Below are 20,764 nucleotides of genomic sequence, written 5' to 3' on the forward strand. Positions count from 1 at the left end.
AACATAAAAACCCGTCCAAGGGAGGAAAAAATCCTTGACGTCCCGAGTGAACGAAGGCTCTCATTTATCCTGCTCCCTTTCGTCCGTGGCCGTGGGCACCTTCGCCCGTTCGCTTGCCAGTTATTCTTCCCCCGTACCGGGATAAGCTTACGGGACTGTTCTGAGAGCACACAGGACACAGCCAGTACGATGGTGGGTTTTATTTTTTCCCCATTCCTCTCGATGCTTTGATGGTCGTGTTGCTGTTCCGAGCGTTCGGTAGGATATTGCCCTTGCAGAGTGGGAGTTTCCATTAGGAAGATCTGTGCGGGGAGCTGGTAAAACGTCAAAAGATTCCGATAAAGTTCTTTGAAGGATTAGTGCATATTAGGAAAAAAAGTATGAACAAACGTTTGAAGGGTATGACATAAAGGGGAACATGCAAAGAGCAATAGTAATAGTAGAAAATAAACGAAAACTCTTTCGTATTCTGGGGCTAAAGATTATCTCCCAGTAAAATATATATATTCATTGCAAATCACTCGTATATCAACGAGAAAGTTGACTATTTCAATTGTAGTTTTAATATATACGACTTAAAACACGATTTGCATTACTGATTGCATACCTTTTGGCGCAATATAACTCATGCACTGGTTTTACTCCTAAAAGTATGCAATGAGTGAATGTATGTTTTCTGATGCTTCACAACAGCCAATTGAGGTGGGATTGAGCTCAATCAGCGCTTCTCGTAACATCATAAAACTTCCCACTCCAATCGGTAGCCATGTTGTAATACCGTCAATTACCCTTCCAGACGACAATTATCTCCAACGCCGGAAGGACCAATTATAACGCTTTGTTAATGGTGCATAAAAGGTCATAATGACGCACTACTAGGTCAGAAAGCATCGGTAATCATCAGAAACAGCTGATGCCATTCAATGTAGGGAAAAGTAAACAAAATCAATACAACCGTAGCAAAAACCCGTGCAAATCGAATAAAGTACCGCCGGAAGTAGTGACGTGGATGTAAAATTACCAGCAAAAGAAACAGAAACATGGAGATCTGTTGCAGTGAGCACAGATTGAAGAACTAGAGAGAAAGAGAAAGTACATGTAATAGCAAGAGAACGTATCAAAACGTTAAAAAGGATACAAAAAACATAATAAAACAAAGCATCCATACGAGAGAGGGCCGTCTACAAATGGGACAAAAAGAAATAAACCATCAAACATAAAACACTCTTTCGGCCTAGTTGACAAGCACGGCAAGTGTTCTTATTTTATGTTATAGCTTAAGTTTATGTGTGTGTATGTGTGAGTGGCTCTTTTCCCTTTCTTATACCAAACTACCCCTCCCCCCACGCCTCCCTCCTCCATGCACCCTTTGCAAAACGGAAAACAATCACCTGTTGAATGCAACAACACACAAACAGCACCCATTAACCAACCATACGTTACCATCGCAACAAACGCCATCACGCGGCGGGAGCCGGACTTTTTGTTGGCGATGGTATGGCGAAAAACGTGGTTAAATAAAATAGGCAAAGGCATAGAAATTCAAATCCCAAATTCAACTGTGTATGCTTGTGTGTGTGTGTGTGTGAGTGGATTTCGCGTATGTGTCATGTTGTGCAAATAAACAAGCACTTGACATTGAGTGTGAAAAATTGCCCCACATTTGGGAAAATGTGAGCGATGGTGGAACGAGCAGGCTACCATTTCCTTCCTATGGGAGAAAATGAAAAAGAAAACAGGAGTGCTCTGTGTGTTTGCTGTGTGGGAGAAAGAGAACACGACAACGGAAGTGAAGAGCGAGAGAGTCACGATTTGTTGCTGAAGGAGAAAGTTTTCCGAGCGCGGGAAAATACACTACAGCGCGAAAGAAAATTCATCGTATGTGTATGTGTGTGTGTGTGTGTGTGCGTGTCTGTCGGTGTGTTTGTACACACTTTGTAAACATAAACCATATTCCCGCAAAACGCACACGCTGAAACCAACACACTCGAATAGACCGAGTAACGCACACATGAAATTGATCAGAATAAAATGTGTTGGAGCAGCTTTCTTTCTGCAACCGATGTTGTTTTACCGCTCTCGTAAAAACCATGAGCGGCTTTTCCGATTGTTTTGTTGGAAAGAAAGCGGAAACCGTTTGAAGCGAGATGTTTTCGCTCACCGAACTGACCTTGTTAACCAAATTCGAAACCACGGGCTCGTCCCACTAGCGGGCTTACGCTACGGAACGGAAGTGGAAGGATTGTGTACTGCTTATTTATTTAGCTTGTTTACTTGTCAGTTTTGTTAGGAAGGATACTTTCGTATGCATGAAATTGTTTCGTGGCTTATCTACCTACAGTTGAGCTGGGGGCTGTTGGAACACGCTGCCTTTTCACTTTCGTTTTTTAAACAGTCTGAAAGAAGAACAAAGAAACAATCTCAAAGTGTTAAACAAGTGGATTAATACGCGTTGAGGTGGCTATTTTTAGAAAGATCAATATTGTATTAGTGAACTATTTCCACAATCTTGCATCATCTAATAACGCAACTAATTTTTGAAATCAAACGAAATACGTTTAAAGATAGCCATTAATCAGAATCACTTTTCTTAGAATCTCGGCGCCTAAAAGTATGCAATCAGGCCAACATTAACTATTTTTTCGGCCGAGTATACCACAGGTAAGGTGCTCTTTCACTGTTCGGAGAAGGAAATGTCTCTAAACTAATGTGAATTGTGCTTGAGATTAAGATTCCAATGGATTTAAACAATACGGCCTTAGCCGTTCTTCATGAATAAAAAATACATTGCTTAACAACTTTGCTCTTGGACGAGTGATATTAACAATTAAAACAAAAATGTTGCATTCCAACATGGATATGGACTTAAAATTTAGAGGAGGACTTATTGCACAAACGATGTAATAGAAATCAAACAAATAGTGGTTTATGTAACAATATTTCCACCTACTTTACTGCACTGCTCATCCAAAAAGTTTTAAACTATTTACTTTCTTTCACGCTCTAAAGCGACTCGGCTTGGCTCCAAACATCTCCAGCAAGAATCGCTTGAATGCTGTTTGTTTTTCCAATTCGGTATGATTCTTCCGGAACCGTCTTTACCGACACCGAACACAGATAAAGTGGTCCTGCCGTCCGCGTAACCCGTGCTATGGTGGTAATGTCCTTCCGTGCGTTGCTCGCATCCCTTTTGCTTTTTGTTTGTGTGAAGAAAATTGGGAAAATGGAACCAATTGTGTCGAACCTCTCACTACCGCGCTTCTCCTACCTGCATGCGCTTCTCGGGAAAGCGTCAATTCCCTCCCCAGCATCCATTGGCGCCAACAGGCAGGAAAAGGAAAAACAACAGCACCACCGAAAGTTTTTCCCGTGAGTTTTTTTTTTGCCATCCACATTTTGCAACGAGCGCTTTTATTTTTGATGCGCGCGGCCTCGGCAAACACAAAAACCCTTTTCCTTGCACCCATTCCCAACAGTGCTGCCCTGTTTGTGCCCTGTTTGTGGACCTCCGGAGCTATCGTTGGAGGCGAGTTTTAGCGAAATCCTCACCCCATCCCTTGTGCCACATTGTTTTTTTTTTCGTCCCCAAGCACACCCCCCTCCTGTATGGTAGAAAACCCCTTTTAATAATTTTCTCTTTCCATCTCGGAACTTCATTTTCCATTCCTTCCATTCATCCATCCATCCATCCATCCATCCATTCCACCCGGTTGTGTTTCGCTTGTCCCATCCATTTACCAAACACCCTCGTAAGCCGTTGTCGGTGCCTGCGTTTGGCTGCTGGTGCTGCTGCTGCTCGATTTTATCGAGGCCGTCCCGCTAGGCACTGTGTTTCTGGTCCGTTCGCTAGAAATGGTTCGCATCTTCATTCGCACAAAGCGAACCCGCGCGTCACACGGAATTCTAACGGAGGGAGGCGACCCTTTTACCTTCTTATTTTCCACCCCGTTTTGCTTTTTTTTTTGCTGCTATCTTCCACCGAACGGGTGAATATTGAAGTGAAAACGTTCCGCTTTTCCGAACCGAACCCAGGGTGGTAGGGGGAGAGATTTTCGTACCGTTCCGGCCTGCCTGCGTGTGGGTGTTTGGAAGGAGCGAAAAGCGAACGAGGAGGGGGTGAAAGAGGGCGTGAGTGGAGGATGCGAATGTGGGTATCCTTTTGCGCACTTCCCAAACGAACCCCGTGCTGCCGGCGACGGGATAGAGCGAACCCGCTTTTAGCACGGTGTGACGATCAACGTCGGCGAATGACACAAACGACGTACCAGGACACGGATGCCCATCATACGGATTCGTTGGCCTTCGCTGGTGCTCGTCGATGTCCTCGTGCTCATCTGCGCTTTCTGTCGGACGTTTCGTCTTCAGGATCGAAAAGAAACAGTGCTGCTAACCGCACAAAGCCGCCTGCCGTGCGTGTACTAGAGGCAGTAGGAATGATTTTCTTTATCGCTGTAATTATTTCTTGAACTTTTTAAAGTATTACAGAATTTTTAAAATAAGTGTATCCCTGTTTCTTGCCGGTTTCATTTTCGATGCAATCGGCTGAATCTATCCAACTCTTTACACTACAAACCACAACAGTCTAGAATAACATTTGCATAAATTTAGGCGTTTAGTATTTTGCATATTCAGCTTATGCTATGCCGTTGGCTTTCCGTACAAACTGATATGGCTCAAATTTTCCATATACTAGATACGAGAACAAAGCTACATTGCATACATTCAGGCGTATATCAGTCTGCAGTAAGCAACGCCTAAAATTATGCAATTGAAACCTCAAAATAGTACTTACAATCGCGAAACCGCTTCTGCACAACTTTTATCGTGGATTTCATATTAAAAGCGCACAATTTAAAAACAAAATGCCGTACGAACATTCCTCGCAAGGTTCATTCTTGCTCTTCCGTTAAGAACAATAATCCACGCGCAAGGACGCCAGCAAATGACGACGGTGGTCTCCAGCGGCAGCTTCCGTTCGTTCATCGAGCACCGTTCCATTTCGCCGCATTTTGCTCCCGCTCCCAGCTCACCAAACCCCGTTTGGTGCTTGATGGGTGTTTTTTCCGTTGCTTCACTTTCTTTGCTTGAAATTTCTGTCCGTCTCATGTCTTACCGAAACGGTCGTCGCCGTCGTATCGCCCGGTGACCGGAGGATCGTTCTTGGCTGATTTGCACTTCGCTTCGTGCCAGTCCATCCATAGCCACAGTCCCGTCTATCTTCCCAATCACTCTCATCCCAGCGCCACCTAGCAGAAGGTTCGCGACCGTTTCCTTGGATTTCTTTGCGCTCGGTTCGGTTGATGAGCTGGTACCGTCCCGGTGCTCGTCCCCCAGTGTACTGTGTCGCAACCGTGTGTCTGATGAGACCGAAAACGGGAAAAAACGCGATCCATCGGGCTAGGTCCTTCCCAGCAAGGGTGGTCTGCATGGGTTGTCGTTGTGGTAGAAGCAGCAGAAGGACAGGAGAAAAAAAATGAAAAGATGGGTACGCTTTTCATAAGCAGCTTCAGCGGTAGTGGACTAGCCGATTCACCATACCGTGGGTTGGGATACTCCATCCAGAGCCGTTCACAAACGCACGAACACACACAGGCACACATACATACGCAGGCAGACAAACACTAGGGGACCCTACATCGAAACCTATCTCGTCCCGGGTGGCTTCCTCCTGCTCCGGCTGTTTCCAGATCTGCTGGCACAAAAAAAAGCAAGCACACGACTCGGTGCCACGGTAAAAATGGTGCCAAACGCGCAAATGAAACGCAGCAAGTATTATCCTGCCTGAGTGGGAGGGAAAAGCGTGGAGGGTGGAGGTGAGGGATTGCAGGATGGCAAAGGACGAATGGAAAATGGATCGTAGAAAACCCCAGGAAAGGCGAACACAAGCTGGGTGACGGTGGGAGAAAAAGGCGGGAAAAGACCCACCCCGGTACCCGGTGTTGGGGGTGGGACGAAACAAAATGCCACCCAAACTGTGCCCACCCCACCACTGCACCGACTCCCACACCAACATGTCAAAGCGTGGACGAGCTGGAAGGGAAAAAATACTCCACAGCAAAAAAAGGAAGGTAAATAAAAGCAGAACAGAACGGGAAAAACGAAAAACCGCTCCGTTCCGCTTGTGCTACCGGGGGAAGGTGTAGGTTGCAGTAGAGGAAGGCGGGGACGGGGATTTGGGAGGAATTTTCCGATCCAACTGGGAGTGGGCACACACCAATGAGCAATAGAAAGAGGAGGCACAAAAAAAAAACACTCACACACACCCCACACACCGGGGGAAAAACACACGAGGCAAGCAGAAAAATACGACGGAAAAACCTTTTTCCTCCCTTTTTTCCACCTTTTCCCGCTTTCTTGCCTCGCTTTGCCCACGGAACGGTAACGTTTTTCGGGTGATATTCGTGTGTATTTGTATGTGTGTGCGTGTGTGTTATGCCTTTTTCCCCAAAAAAAAAAGGATCCAAGGGAACGACACACCATTCCACGTGCTGGGTTCTGCTGCATACTCTTCCTTCGCCTACACAGGAGCAACGACAGCAAAACAAAACAAAAAAACAGACAAATTCAGTTGTGGACTGAAGTGGGTGTACGGTGTACACCAAGTTCCGTTTTTTACCACAAACCGAGAAGACAAAAAGGACGAAGGCGATAGCGGGAAGAGCGAATGAAAACTCGCAGGATCCCTCATCCCCTTACTGCCAAGGGAGAGTACCTTCCTGCCCTACCCGACGGACCCCGGAACCTGCCACCTGGTCGTGCCACCCCGTGCAAGGCAGTAATACTTTTCATTTTCGGCTTCGTACGCTACGAGGACGAACGCGCCAAAAAAAAGGTGTTTTGCCGAGGAAGCAAAGGCAAAGCAAAAAGGGGTGCAGATATAAGGAACGTCAAATAACTGGCGGGTGCCACTGAAATGCGGGAAACGGACGACGTACCGGAGCTCTCACCGCCGCTTACGACCACCCCAACATCCGTACCCACATTCACTTCTTATGTCCTAGCCCACCCATGAGGAGAAAGTTATCCAGTAGTCACAGTCGGGGGAAAAAAAAACGAGGACTCCCCTTTTCCACCTGATTCTCCCCTTGTACTCACCTTGTAGTCGATGGAATTTTTCGGGACAGCTCCGGATAACCCCTCCATTTGCTGGGAAAGGGTCCTCCACCCGCCGCTCCACCCTGCATTCCCGTATTTCGTATAACTTTCCCGGCAAATGGATCGGATTCCCGGTTTTTCCCTTTTTGCTCCCGCAAATGGAGAGCGACAAGGAGAGTGGGTGAACCAAAAAAAAAAAAGCACCCGCGTCCGGTCCGTCCGGTTTTCTTCTCCTTGCGGGACTTTCTGTTTTTCCTTTCGGACCGTGAATCGCTCCCACACCCAGCCAGCACTCCGATGGCGTTCATCAAAGTCCACCCCAACCCATTTGCCACGCTTTCCCCCACCAGACCGGGCTGCTACGATGAACGCGCCAGAGAGATGTACCAGAGCCGACCGTCTTCTTCGCAGTGACTCCTTCGATCCTTCTTGTGGACTGCCTTATCCTTGCACAACTTTTACTTCGAAATCCATAACTGCCTCGCCCCCTCCGTTGAAATGGCCGGGTTTTTCTCTTCTGTCCGTTTGTTTTGTGCGGTCTCTTCCGGCACGGTTCCAATGTTTCCCCAAAAGACATGGACAGGATGCCGCATGGAATGGGTGGGTTTTGGGGGTGTTGTGTATTTTTTTCTCCTGCTGCTTGCCTTCCACCAAAAAGAGAAAAGCCTCCTTGATGATGAGCGTGTTCCTACGTTTCTGACAGCATTTCATTTTTTTTTTCGTTTTTTTGGTTCGGTTTTTCATTGCCTGCTGTGCTCATTCGGCAAAACAACAAAACACCTCACCACACAGTGCAAGCCCAGTAACGGCGAAGGATATCCCTAGGATGCCGCCACTTTCTCGAGCTTATCGCGTACTCCTCCGCGCACTACCCTGTGCATCCGCCTGAACTTCCGCAGCCGAAAAGATTTTGGATCCGAAGAAAAAATGGTGACGAAGAAAAGCGACTCGTCGTTTGAAAAACTACCCAGAGCCCTCTGATCATGAGGAGGTTTTCCTTCTTGGGTATATAAAAAATCGGACATGAATTACGAATGAGAACCGTTGAGGGAGGGGGGAGGGTGAGCCTGAACTGAAACAAAACGGGAAAAATGGCCACGATCCGGGTGTTCGTGTGTGTTTGGTAGAGGTTTAAATATGTCTTTTTTCCAAAGATACAAGAAAGTTTAAGTTTAAGGCTATCTCCAGTGGAGGTTTTGTGACATATTGAACCTTACAATACAAATATTTTGTTGTTTGTTAAAAGAATTGTTAGAACGTACTCAGAACAATATGCCTAATAATGGGTTTGTTTCTACACTTAGTATAATAAAAAAAATTTCACAACACTTTACATTTTTCCCGCTTTGTGCAAAACTAGTAAGGACACTGGTATTGTAAAGAAAATTGTACAAAATAAAAAAACTACCCATTCTTTTTGGAGAAAACTCTTTCGAATTCAACAGGGCGCCAAAAAGTATGCACTTTGTATGACGAAGTTATGTGACAGTTCACAATCAACAGTAAGCCTAATGGTATGCAATCCGCTTGACCAAATACTGCGATTTACATCGTTATACAGTTTTTCATATGCTTAAAATTGATTTTTTGTTTCAATGAGTTCTTCTAGTCAGTAATTTGACCTGTCTTCTTCAGTATTTTTCCAACGAAAATCGAACGTCAATCAAAAAATTCTTTATGTCGCATGAACAGCAGTGTACGAATTTTTGTTGACACGTGGGAAGAATGGCGGAACCGAGCAAAATGTTTCATCTATTCTGCTGATTTTTCTGTACAGCTAAAACGAAGAAAAGAAAATAGAGAAAGTTCCACTCCTGATGTCGCTCCATTCGCGATATTCGTGGCGCGTAGGCTAATGAGTCGTAATAGGGAAAAATCGTTGCCTTTTTTCCACCAGAGACGTACAAGTGCGCCCGTATGTGTGTGTGTGTGGCTGTGCGTATGTGCGTAAAATATTTTCGATTGGATCGGGACGGTTGGCATCTCCGGGAAAAGGCATCCCCGTGCCCAAAAGCGGTCCAATACATGCCGCTTGGCGTTGCTTTTCGATCAGCGCGATGGATAAGCAGGGTGGACAACAACCGTGCGGAAACGAGGGTGGAACGGGGCATCCCGGGGAGTGGAATGCGCTATGAGCACCCCCTGCCAAGCTCAGCCAGCCTCGGTTGGAAATGCTGCTCGTTCGAAAATTCGAACTGCCAGTGGGGACGGTCGCAGGGCAGAAATTCAAAAAAGGGAACGATTAGGGGATTGGAATGGTGGTAGGGTGAACGCCGGCGGTAGTTCCGCTCCGGCGAAACAGCGGCGAATGGGTACGAGTATCGTGAACCACCCACTAGTCGGAGTGTGGGTTGGGTAGGTGGATGGTTCGTACAACTCCCCCCCAACAATTCCAACGCGGTGGGTTGGTAATATTCTCTGCCGTATATTCTGTACATAGGGATCGGGCCAACAGTGGTTCCCATCCCACCCACGGAGTGTCCTTCCCATCCCACATCGGTACACAGCATCGGTACCGAAAAGGCATCGGCATGAGTAGGGAGAAGGAGCGAGCCCAACGTCCCGAGATCGGACAAAAAGGCGTCCCGCTGTGGAAAGAAGAAAACACAGCGAGGACACATCACCCAGTGCTCGTTGTGTGGGTGTGCGGGTGTGTGTGTGTGTGTGTGTGTATGTCTGTGAACTGTGCGTATGTATTGGTAGCGTACAAATGGGGGAAGACAAGTCGGGAAAATGCTCATTCACCCGCTTGTTCTTTCATGCACACTCGCATCACCGATCGTTCCCTCTCGCTCTCACACTTTCTGCTTCTCACACGCACACAGTGAGGGCTTTCGCTCACGAATATCCTTGCTCCCGGTTTACTAAGGATACCGATTTTGCTTCGCGTTCGCAGCGAGTTACCAGCGAGGGATCAACGCAGTCATAGCCAAGTCCTCGACGGAACGTGACGTGACCGAATCGCGCTGAATCGGAAAAAGACAGAAGCCGGTTTAAAAAAAACTACCCAGTGGATCAAGTGAATAAAAATTAAATAATAAAACATAAAAAATAAAAAATAAAACAGACAAACATTAACAGCTGGATTAGCAAACTTTTGCTTCGAAATAAAAACAAAAACCCCTAAAGAACAGTGTAAAAAGTGTCAAATTTCCAAAAGTGATTATAAAACAAAATACTATAGAAAAAATACATTTCGCGTTGGTGAGTGGAGCGAGTGTTTGTGAGTGCGAAAAACAAGCCAACCTGGTGATAAGCCACCCGTTTATCGCCGCCAAAAGTACAGGCGTGCAAGTGAAAAAAGAAAACCCCAAAGCTCGTGAATTAGTCGTGAATTTTCAAACCCTTTCTTCGTGTTCGATCACCCGGCATCCCAAGTGTGTTGACCAATGAGTGAGTTTTCCGGTTGTGGCTGTGGGATTCGATAAGCGTTTGGCATTAAATAAATTCTCAAACCGACAGGAAGAGAGCTAACACACACACACATACAAACACACACAGCTAACGGACCGTGATGTTGATAAGCTTTCTTACGAGAATATAGAAACATGGTTTCACTAACCTTTCCAACAAAACAAACGCGCTAAGTTTGATGTGACTCCAGTGAGAGTGGTGAACTAATGTTGTGCTTTCGATTTTTCTTTCTCTATCCCACTATTTTTCACCCATGCTGCGGCTCGTGTTGGCATTCTAACGTCGGATATGGATACTTTCGTCTTTTATTTCCTTACTTACGTTCGTTGTTTTACTGCTTCTGTACAACACCACCTATATGTTGCTCAATTTTCGTACATGTCTATTTCGTACCGCTGTCAATCCGTGCGCCGTACGGTCCTTGGCACACACGGCACCACATATTTCACGCAAATACACTCATGCAATTCCTGTCGCTGCGAAAAAACACGTGCTCTGGCCCGATTGCGACGGTCGTATGTTTGCGTGCAATGTGCGCTTTTCTTATTATTTCTTCTCTTCCGTTGCTTGCCGTCTTTATGATTCATTCATGAATTTTTGTTTATTTACGCACGTGGATGCAATCTTGCTTTTTGTCCCCTTTTTGTTTGTTTTCCCTGGTGCGTTATCGTGCCAATTTGCCAATTGGAAAATGATTTAAATGCAATCAGCGAAAAGAAAAGCAGCGGCCATGTTACACAACAACAATAATAATAAGGTTAGTAAATAAGTGTTTGCATTGAATGAACACATTACGTTGGTTTTGTGAATGTTCTATTTTATGTTGAGTGTTACTTTCTGTTTTTTCTTTCGAGCTGATACAGTTCAGTTGAAATGTTGCTTATAAAAAATCAGCATAATATTTAAAAAATGGCCGAAATTAAACCACTTTTTCCTAGAAGAGCACACAGATATTGTCACTGATTTTTGAGGAATAATTCTATGGATTTTGATGAAATGTCTGATTTGGCAATGCATGCTAAAATATTTTCAAAAATAAAACAATAAACACACCCACACACCTGTGCAACAATGCTCTTAACATCGCGTTCATCCGTTTCCAGCAAATCGGCTTATCGTATACGCATCTCGCGCCACCGTGTTCATTCTGAATAGCGCCTAAAAGCATGCAATTTCAATGCATCAACCAGTTAAAAAAATAGAACAACAAATCTTGCACCTCGCAAAACGTATCTGATTAATATTTAAATGCAGTGGATTTCATTTTACCTGTCGAAGTCCAATACATTGGAACTAAAGCACTAACGGGCTCCCGGGTAGTGGGGTAGTAGCATTTTGGTCTTTACTAATAAATGTTATCGAAAATTCGGGCCCCAAATGTGATGCGATGGATGAAATTGTTTGCGCTCCCTGCTTTTCCCGCAACACGCGCACACACACGCTCGTCACGGGGACGGTGAAATGCGTTGCGTACTCACCCTCTGTTCAGGGGGAAATTTTCCTGAGTACTGAAACCCGATTCCCTGTCCATCCAATTCTTTTTTTTTCGCTTGTCTTGTTGTCCCCACCCTGCTGTCCACTGGCACAGGTTCAGGCACGGAACCAGCTCATAACTTTTGACTTGCCTCCTGCCTGGCAATCCCCTCGCAATATCCTTTCCCAAGCCAGTATGTGCGTATACACAGTCCTGCCCGTCGGTCCAATCTCTTAATTGAACCGCAATCGAATATCCCGTCCATCTCTGGTTTTCTTTTTTCCCGTTTAGCGCGCGGTTTGCGGAAGAACGAGACTACCGAGAGGGAACGCTTCGCCAGCCACGCTAAGACATATCCCCTTCTGCGCCCATTCCACTATCATCCGGAACACCCAAAACCCATACCGAAACCCATCCAACCCACCGGATGCCATTCGACGATGTCCCGTCGGTTTTTCCTGCTTTCCGTTTCATTCCCAATTTTTTTTCTCCCTCCTTTCATTCGCCTTTCGGGGAAGCCGGCCAAATTTCTTGCTCACTTCCGTTTCGATTCCCCTCCCCGCGCGTCGTCTTCTTCCTTCCCTCAGCGTTGCGAGTCTTCATCAGAAACTCATTTTCTTCATAAAAATCATCCCACCGCACCGATGTGTCGAAGCAATGGCGTACAGCAGCCCAAAAACCCCGACCCGTGATGGTTGCTTTTTTCTTTCTCGTTTGCCACCCAACAGAGGGAGCACAAGGAGGGGGGGAGGGAGCGGGAAGGGTAGAAATACCCCCAGCCACGTGTTTCAATGTGCTGTCACACCCTTCCCGAGTACTTCCCCCCGTCCCATCCTTTGGCAAACAATTCCAACAAGCAAAACCTCCCCGGGTCCGGGCTCGAGTTTCGGCGTTTTGTGCGCGGGGGGATTTTTTTTTCCGGGCGGGCTTTTTCCGTTTTTCTTTTTACCCCCGTCCCCATTTCCCGGGGAGTTCCCAGGGCGCAACTGGGTTGGGTGGGTGTTACGTACACGAAGAAGAACGGTTCGATGATGGAACTTTTCCATTTTGCCGCACGTGCCCCTTCTCCCCGTCGCGTTCGACGTTGTCCTTTTCCTCCCTGGGGTTGGAAAGATGAAGTGAGCGCGACCGGCCACCGGCAGCGGCAAAAACGTGCCAAGCCATCGTAGCGAGTGGGTGTTTGGGTTGTGAGCCGACACAGGGTGGGTACAGGGAAAATGGGAAAATCCGACCGAACCGAACGAGAAACTCACCTTCCTCACCCCACCCGTCCAGCCGGGTACACGGTGAGGGATAGAGTAGGAGGGACATTCCAAGAAGCGAGAACCGTTCATCCCCCATGTCATCCATCTTTTTTAATTCCTGACAGTTTTACCCTCCCGGTTTTCGGTGGTGGTGGCGGTGGTGGCGAATGGTGGTTGGGTTGCAGCAAAAAAAATGGGACTCAAGACATCGAAGAAGAATGTCCGTCCGGCCATTGGCAAGATTGGGGAGATGGAAGGAAACGGACAGGCCCCGAAGACGTGTTTCGCTGCTTCTCGATTCGCTCTTCGAAAGGATCCCATTTCCCCCTTCTTCGTTTGTTTTTTTTTCGTTGTTGATGTCGGTGCCCCTTTTGGTGATGGTGGCGGTGATCCCCTTTCCGCCACGGCAATTTTCCTTTCCCTCTTGCTCACACTGTGGACGTTGACTTCGATACGAAATTCTTTGCCCGACCGACTCGAAGTAAGTCTTCGGGCTTTTGGGGTGGGTTGAGAAATCTCCGGGTTTCTTCCCCCATTTCTTGCTGTTTGTACCTTCGTGTGCCGCCCACGTTCTCGTGATGGTAACAACCTACCCGCTCCCATCGAACAAGCAGTGTGGGATGATGGTGATGGGTTGAATTATAAGTAAAGCAAAGCGAAACACCATCAAGAAGAGCGAACCGGTCCACCAACAGAACCCTGGCGGTTCACCTTTCCGCTTTTCAACCCACCTCCTGCACTGCCCCCTTTTCCTTCCTTCCCCAAAACACAACTCCCCCTCCCCCCTCCCCGGGGAGTGAGGTTTCTTGTAGATTCAAGGCTCCAGTCGGTGATCTTTTCAGCGCCCAAAACGAAGCCCAGTTTGTGGAGGTGGACCCGGTTGGTTGGGATGGAAAGGAAGCAAACAGAAGAAAAAAATCTCTGAATCGATGGTGGATGGGGAGTTCCGCATGTTTTCCATGGATACCCGTCACCGTAGAACAAATCGCTCCGGGAGGTACCGCTACGGTGGGATCAGTTTGTTCCATCAATTGGTCAATATTTGGGAGCAACGTTTCATTGAAGGATGGAAAATGATTAAATTTTGCTGCCGGAAGCGGGAGGATGGTGGAGGGTGAAGAAAGGGAATCGGAGGGATCGGAATTTGGAAAGTTTCTTTCTTTTTTGTTGTACGATAATATTAGATTCTTTTTGGAAGATAATTCCTCGGTGAACTGGTCAAATGAAAAGGGGTTAAAGTTGGGAAGATATATTCTATATTTAAAGTATTGTATTAGTAACGTGAATTATTTTTTTTAATAACATTGCAATTACTAAAATTATTGATAACACTTAGACTTATTTATAATAACATTTTCGAATACTCTTTTTTTACTTTAAAATAATATTTATACATATATAACTTTTGTAATATTTTTATATTGAAAACAAAACCTCTGAAACAATTGCTTAAGAGCTTGTTTTCAACTTAATTCTGTAACAAGGAGATATAAACGGTGCATTCAACAGGTTGTTTTACTCGTCGCACTACTTTCCATCGACTGGTCGACCAGTGTTTTCCGTTAGGCGCCTAAAGTTAGGCAACCGTCATGTCAAATTTCAATTATGAAGCGAAAACCTCCAGTACATTTACTGCAACTTCGTCAACGGAAAAGATTTGTAACATTTTACTGATAATTGTGTGTTAAAGCGTTTTCCCTTAACAATCTTCACCAAAACACAAATCCCCTTGAGCCCTTAACACCGGCATTAGACAGCGACGATCCCCACCGCAATACCCGGGGGAATCAAGCGCAAAGGTTCCCCATTTTTTTTCTTTCCCTCCATGAGCGCAAGAAACTCTCCCCATGGAAAAGCGCGTGAAAGTTGAAGGAACAAATTAAAAACACTCTCGCCTCACCCGCCGTTCCAAGCATGGCCCCGGTCCGTACCGTTTTCGCCGTCGTATCGAGTGTGCACTGTGCACGAGAAAGCATGAAGGGGAGAATGTGTTTTGGAGGTGGTGATGAAACGGGGGGAATAAAAATAACCCCAGCGTTCGGTCACATTCCATGGCCGCTCCTTTTTAGCTGAAGCCAGGATCGAAATTTACTCCCCAAACACCCATCCCACTCAGTCCACTGCGCCGAAGAACGTTTCCACGTCAGTTTTCCATCAGTCCGGGCTTCCTCCCAGCGACTGGGACTGGGAAATTGGCGAAAAAACAAAAGCGACCCGAAAACGCCACACGGAAGCAAATAGAAGAACGGCAAAAACAGCACAAAAATGGGGAAAACTGCTGAAGGACGTACCAACGAGGAGGGCTTTTTTAGGGAGGGGGGGGGGACGAATTCGAGAGGGTAGCACATTTGTCTTGAAGCTTCTCGGACAGTCCGCGGGAGTTTTGGGACGTAAGAAAACGCCCTAGCTGTACCGAGTCCGGCGCTGCCACTTCTTATGAGTCACAGCCAGTTTCGTTACCGGAGTTATGCTGACGATGGTCCGGAGCAGTGAAGTAGCGAAGTCTTATCTCGTCCCTACCGCTAGACGGCTTCCCCCGAACGGTCCGATGATGGGTCGGAAAATATAAAAATTAATTAATCTTAAGTCGCTCCCTTCTGCGTTCCCCCGATCCCGTTACCCCCCGCCTTGCCGGTTTTGGGTTGAATATCCTTGGATTTGAACAACAAGATGAAATTAAGGCGAAGTTCAAGCTACGGGCAAGACACTAGACGAGGGTTAGCGAAGCATCCTTTCTCGGTTGGATACTGCCTTTTCTATGTGTGTGTGCGTGTGTATGTGTGCCTGTGTGCGCTCCTTTCCTCGTTCACTGCGAGTGTAATCGGGTAACGGTCCGATAGGAAGTGGTTCTTTGGGATTCTTCTTCAAATTTCTTGCCCCTTTTACGAACGGATCGGCCTCACTCACTCCCATCGCCAGAAAGGGATTCTCGAAACCAGAAGAATAACACATATACCTTTTCCCTCTCACACACGCAAACTTCTTCGTACCGACGTTTCGCTCCTCAGCAAGAAAGTTATGAAGATAGGAATTTCTTACGAAAAAGGGCCAATGTGTCGTGGGGCTGAAAGAAAAGCGTAGCACTCACACCGATGGGGCGATGTGTTTTTGTGAGTGGGGCGGGGGTTAGAAATTATACTGATCGCAAGGATTCAACAGGAAAGTGACTGGAAGATGGCCAAGGACACCCCGTGAACCACAAATCCCCTTGTCCGCTTCCCTCCCCATCGGGACACTTTTCCTAAACGCCTTTCTTTCCTCTTCGAAACAGGGTAGCAAAGTTCCTTTTTGGGAAGGACAAAGAACGAAGCCCCCGGTTTTTCACGACACATCCCTTCCATGGAAAAACACCGTGGGGAATGGGGTGGAAAGGGGGGGGGGGGGGGGGGGTGACCGTTTCCATGTCCCTTTTCTCTGTTTGCTTTGCCCACATTCGAACGAACTTGACTGACACTCCCCGTGACGATCGAACCCGGTGAAACCCGGCGCTTGTGACCGTCATCACCGTCATCCAGCGGCAGAAACCCCGCACCAAGTAGTTAAACAAAATGTGTGCGTAGAAAAAAAAAACACAGAAAAAACCCAACGATAAGAGGAGGGTGCGCACCTACTGCCATCGCTAGACTAGTTCACCTCCCTGCCCGGTCCGGGTTGAACGGTTGATAAGGGAAGAAAAGCGTGATAGCGGGACGCACACGCACACGCACCCGTGGGACACACGCGAAGAATTAGAAATGTGGAGTGTGTTTCCCCCTATTTGACAGGATCGCATCCTTTTCGCATCTTCCCGTAAACGGCGACGGTGGACCGGACCGGTTGGGCCGTTTGGAAGGGGGTGTACGGTCGTCCGTTCGTTTCACCCGGGGCCCGTCTCTGGGTGACGGTGGGCGAACGAACAAACACGCGCCCGTACGCTGATGAAAGTACGGTTCGATGTCATCGCCCACGGGTGGAGCGGTACGGCAAGTTCCACTCCTTCCGTGGTTGATTATGTGGCAGAGAACACTACACAGTCTGCCAGCTGGATCGCAAAAGCATGGATTTATCGAACAATTTGTCAGTGGGAAAAAGTTATGAAAATTTTATTTTGAAGTAAAATTTAAAAAAAAACACAGGTACACAAGAAGAAAAAATTTATAAAAAAAAAAAATGTTTCCCAAAACAAAACAAAACGAAAACAAAACTCATAACAACAAAAACATACGAAGAAGAAAAAAAACAAACCAATTAATAAATAGATAAACAATTAGCAAGTAAACATGTAAAATTATGAATACAAAGAGAAATGAATAAGTAAAAAAAATCAAGGCATCAAAAAATCAAGAACGCAATCAGTAAATAGATCAGTCTATAAAATATTAAACCAACATTGTAAATATGACCAAAAAAAATTATAAAATTAAATATTGTGAATGCGAAAACAATTTTCCTTTAATTCGTTTTAAATAAAAAAACATCGAAATTGAAAATAAAAGCAACAAATTCAACTGGGAAAATCACCTTCGGTTGCTGTAGTGTTCATTTTTCACGCGTTTCAGGGACACTTTTCGTTCGCGTGTAGAACCCAATCGGCGTTTCAGGCTGCTGGAGGAAACTTTTACCCCCATCTGCCATCCCATCCTTCGTCCTCATCCCACCGAACCCACCCAACCCGGTATCCGGTCGCGTAACGCACCCTGAAGCTGTTGCGTAGCTGTACTCCGATTTTCAGCAAGGGGAACAGCGAATGGTACCATCATTCGACTAAACCCCTTTCATACCCCCCCGCGCGCAATGGGATGGTGGGTGCGTGGCGCAATGGGAAGGGGTCGTGTCTCACGCGAAGTGACACACATTAGGGTAGTGCGGACACCCAGCACGCATATCCTGTGATTATGAAAAAAGAAAGGCGCTAGGGTGGGTGGGTTGCGTTGCGTTACGTTGCGCTCACTTCTCACCCCGTGTCATCGTCTGTTTATCTCGTTTGTGCTTTACGCACAGGGTAGGCAATCCGCATTACTTCATCGATCTAAGCGCAGATAAGCATCACTTCCAAACGGGTTTCGCAAATGTGCGCGGATACTCTTGGGGATAATATGAGTGAATAAAAGAAACTTTAATGCCATTAAAAAGAAAGGTTTTTATGAATATGTTTTAATAATAAAATAAATAACTTCCTGTAAAAAAATATTTCATCAAATATTTTAATAATTAATAATTTGTGTTTGAATTTTTCGTTGTTATGCTGTTCTTTATATCATTAAAGAAAACGGTTTGGTTGGATATATTAAATTTTTTATCAAGTACATTTTCCCTGTTTAGGATTCCATATCCATGCCGTTCAATATTTCATCAAATATTTTTACAATACATATACAAAATACAAAATACAAAGAAAAAAAACTAATTCTGTAAGTGGAACGACATTACCTGCAAAGTTGAAAAGCGTTCAGTTCTGTCTACTCGGTATAAGCTTCATTCAATTTCCACTTTCCATCAGCTTTTCGCTCATTAGCCTTTTTTCCTTCGAACATAATATTATAAATGGGTGCATCATTCGATTTAATCACCATCATCAGCGCAGCAGTTCGCTGGAAATATTATCACAGTGGCGAGCTATTATGGAAAGGATAGTGATTATTGCCTTTTTATTATGTTTGTTTAATAATTTGTGTTTGAATTTTTCGTTGTTATGCTGTGCTTTATATCATTAAAGAAAACGGTTTGGTTGGATTTATTATATTTTAATCAAGTACATTTTCCCCCTTTAGGATTCCATATCCATGCCGTTCAATACAGAGACAACGGAAAATAATGGGAGTACGGCCAACACACCCGGCGAGGATGCGTATGCGGGTATGTCACAGATCTAGCAAGGACTTATTTTTAGATATGTCTCAAAAATGTTTTTTTTTCATTAAATTTTATACCAACACTTTCAGGTTTGATCAAAGATGCGGACAAGTTCAAGCTGATGCTACTAGCGTGGAACTATCAGAACTCGGCGGCAGGTAAATGTTAGTGGTATCCTCAACGTCTGTCTCGTGGTGGACCATCGAACCGTACTGACCATTCCCGCCCTTTACCTCTTTCGTCCTCCCTGCCCTTTTTTTTTGCACAACAGCACAAAATGGAGCGGAAGGACCGGACCTGGCGACGATGACGAACCTGTGGCAGCAGTACCAGAACGCGCTGGCGATGACGGGCAAGACGAACTTCAACCAACTGCCGGTAAGTGAGCGACAATCGTCCCCAATAGAACAGCAGCAGGACGAAACCAACTCGTCCGAACAGAAGGACGAGGACGATCTGTCCGAGGACGACTCGGAGGATCGCCTCGAGGCGACGGTAAACGATCCGGAACGGCTGAAAGCGTTCAACATGTTCGTCCGGTTGTTTGTGGATGAGAATCTTGACCGCATCATCCCGATCTCGAAGCAGCCGAAGGAGAAGATACAGGCGATCATCGATTCGTGTACGCGCCAGTTTCCGGAGTTTGCCGAACGCGCCCGGAAGCGCATCCGGACGTACCTGAAGTCCTGCCGGCGGAACAAGAAGACGCGCGAGGGCTGGGAGAACACGGTGAGTCCCGTGGAGGGCACGGACGAGGTTAGTGGCAGCACGTCCGCAGGCGGAGGATATGATCGGTTTGGTATGCTTGTATGTTTCCAGTCCCGCCCGACGCCGGCACACCTAACGTCGGTACAGGCGGAACAGATACTGGCCGTGGCGTGCGAAAACGAGAGTCTCAATGCGAAGCGCATGCGCATCGGGCTGGAGCCGATCAGCCAGACGGTCAGTCAACCGGCGGCGGTAAGTTTTATGGTAAAATGGTCGCTTCCAAACGCATCCCCCTTCGAAACCCCGACCACGCCCCGCCTCCACCCGTGCTCGTGCTCGGTGTGCGGGTGTGGAATTTGCGACGCAGACTTTCGGCCCCGAAACACACAACAAAATCCGAACCGCAGAGAGAGGAAGTTAGCTCGACGCGCATAACTAACGACGCCGGATGTCCAACACCTTCGTCGTGGGGGGTGTTGGCATGTGCTCTTCTGTCTTTGCAGACGTCGGCCGAATCACCGACGGCAGTGCCGAACATGTACCAGAACCTTACCAACCGCGAACAGGAGTCCACGTCCGTGTCGACGATCAAAAGTGAACCGATGACGAGCGTGCCGAAGATATCGCCCGTACCCAGCACACCGACACCGGATATGAATCAGATGAAGCTGTAAGTCTATGAAATGCATTTGTAATGTCGTTTTTATACATACACATTTTCCGTATTGATAGTAAGAACGCTATCGCCTCTAAATTCTCGCTCTCAATCGTTCTCGCTAAAGTCGCCTAAAGGTATGCAATACGTATTCTTTACCACTAGCACTACCGGACCAGTCAATTTGACTGGAACGCTTCACTTTCAACCCATTAATTTTTGGAGTAAAACAATCTAAACATAGTTGACGCATAACTTTTACATGTCTGATTTGTAGCATGAACTCAAAAAAGAAACGACATAAGCCAAATCTTCGAAATTGTTTGTAATGTGACTTGTTCT

At 46.3% G+C, this 20,764-nt stretch overlaps 1 protein-coding gene across 1 annotated transcript in view; it reads left to right on the top strand.

The window, feature by feature from the left end:
• Positions 1 to 20,764, top strand: part of LOC128711792 (nucleolar protein 4) — a 49,782-nt gene that overhangs the window by 28,117 nt on the left and 901 nt on the right. The window contains exons 6-10 of the mRNA XM_053806679.1: positions 18,978 to 19,062; positions 19,149 to 19,223; positions 19,331 to 19,788; positions 19,879 to 20,031; positions 20,271 to 20,437. Of these exons, the coding sequence (XP_053662654.1) occupies positions 18,978 to 19,062; positions 19,149 to 19,223; positions 19,331 to 19,788; positions 19,879 to 20,031; positions 20,271 to 20,437 (938 nt within the window). The remainder of the gene's footprint in view (positions 1 to 18,977; positions 19,063 to 19,148; positions 19,224 to 19,330; positions 19,789 to 19,878; positions 20,032 to 20,270; positions 20,438 to 20,764) is intronic.

This window comes from Anopheles marshallii, chromosome 3 (assembly GCF_943734725.1).
Source record: "Anopheles marshallii chromosome 3, idAnoMarsDA_429_01, whole genome shotgun sequence".
In the NCBI taxonomy this organism is placed as follows: domain Eukaryota; kingdom Metazoa; phylum Arthropoda; class Insecta; order Diptera; family Culicidae; genus Anopheles; species Anopheles marshallii.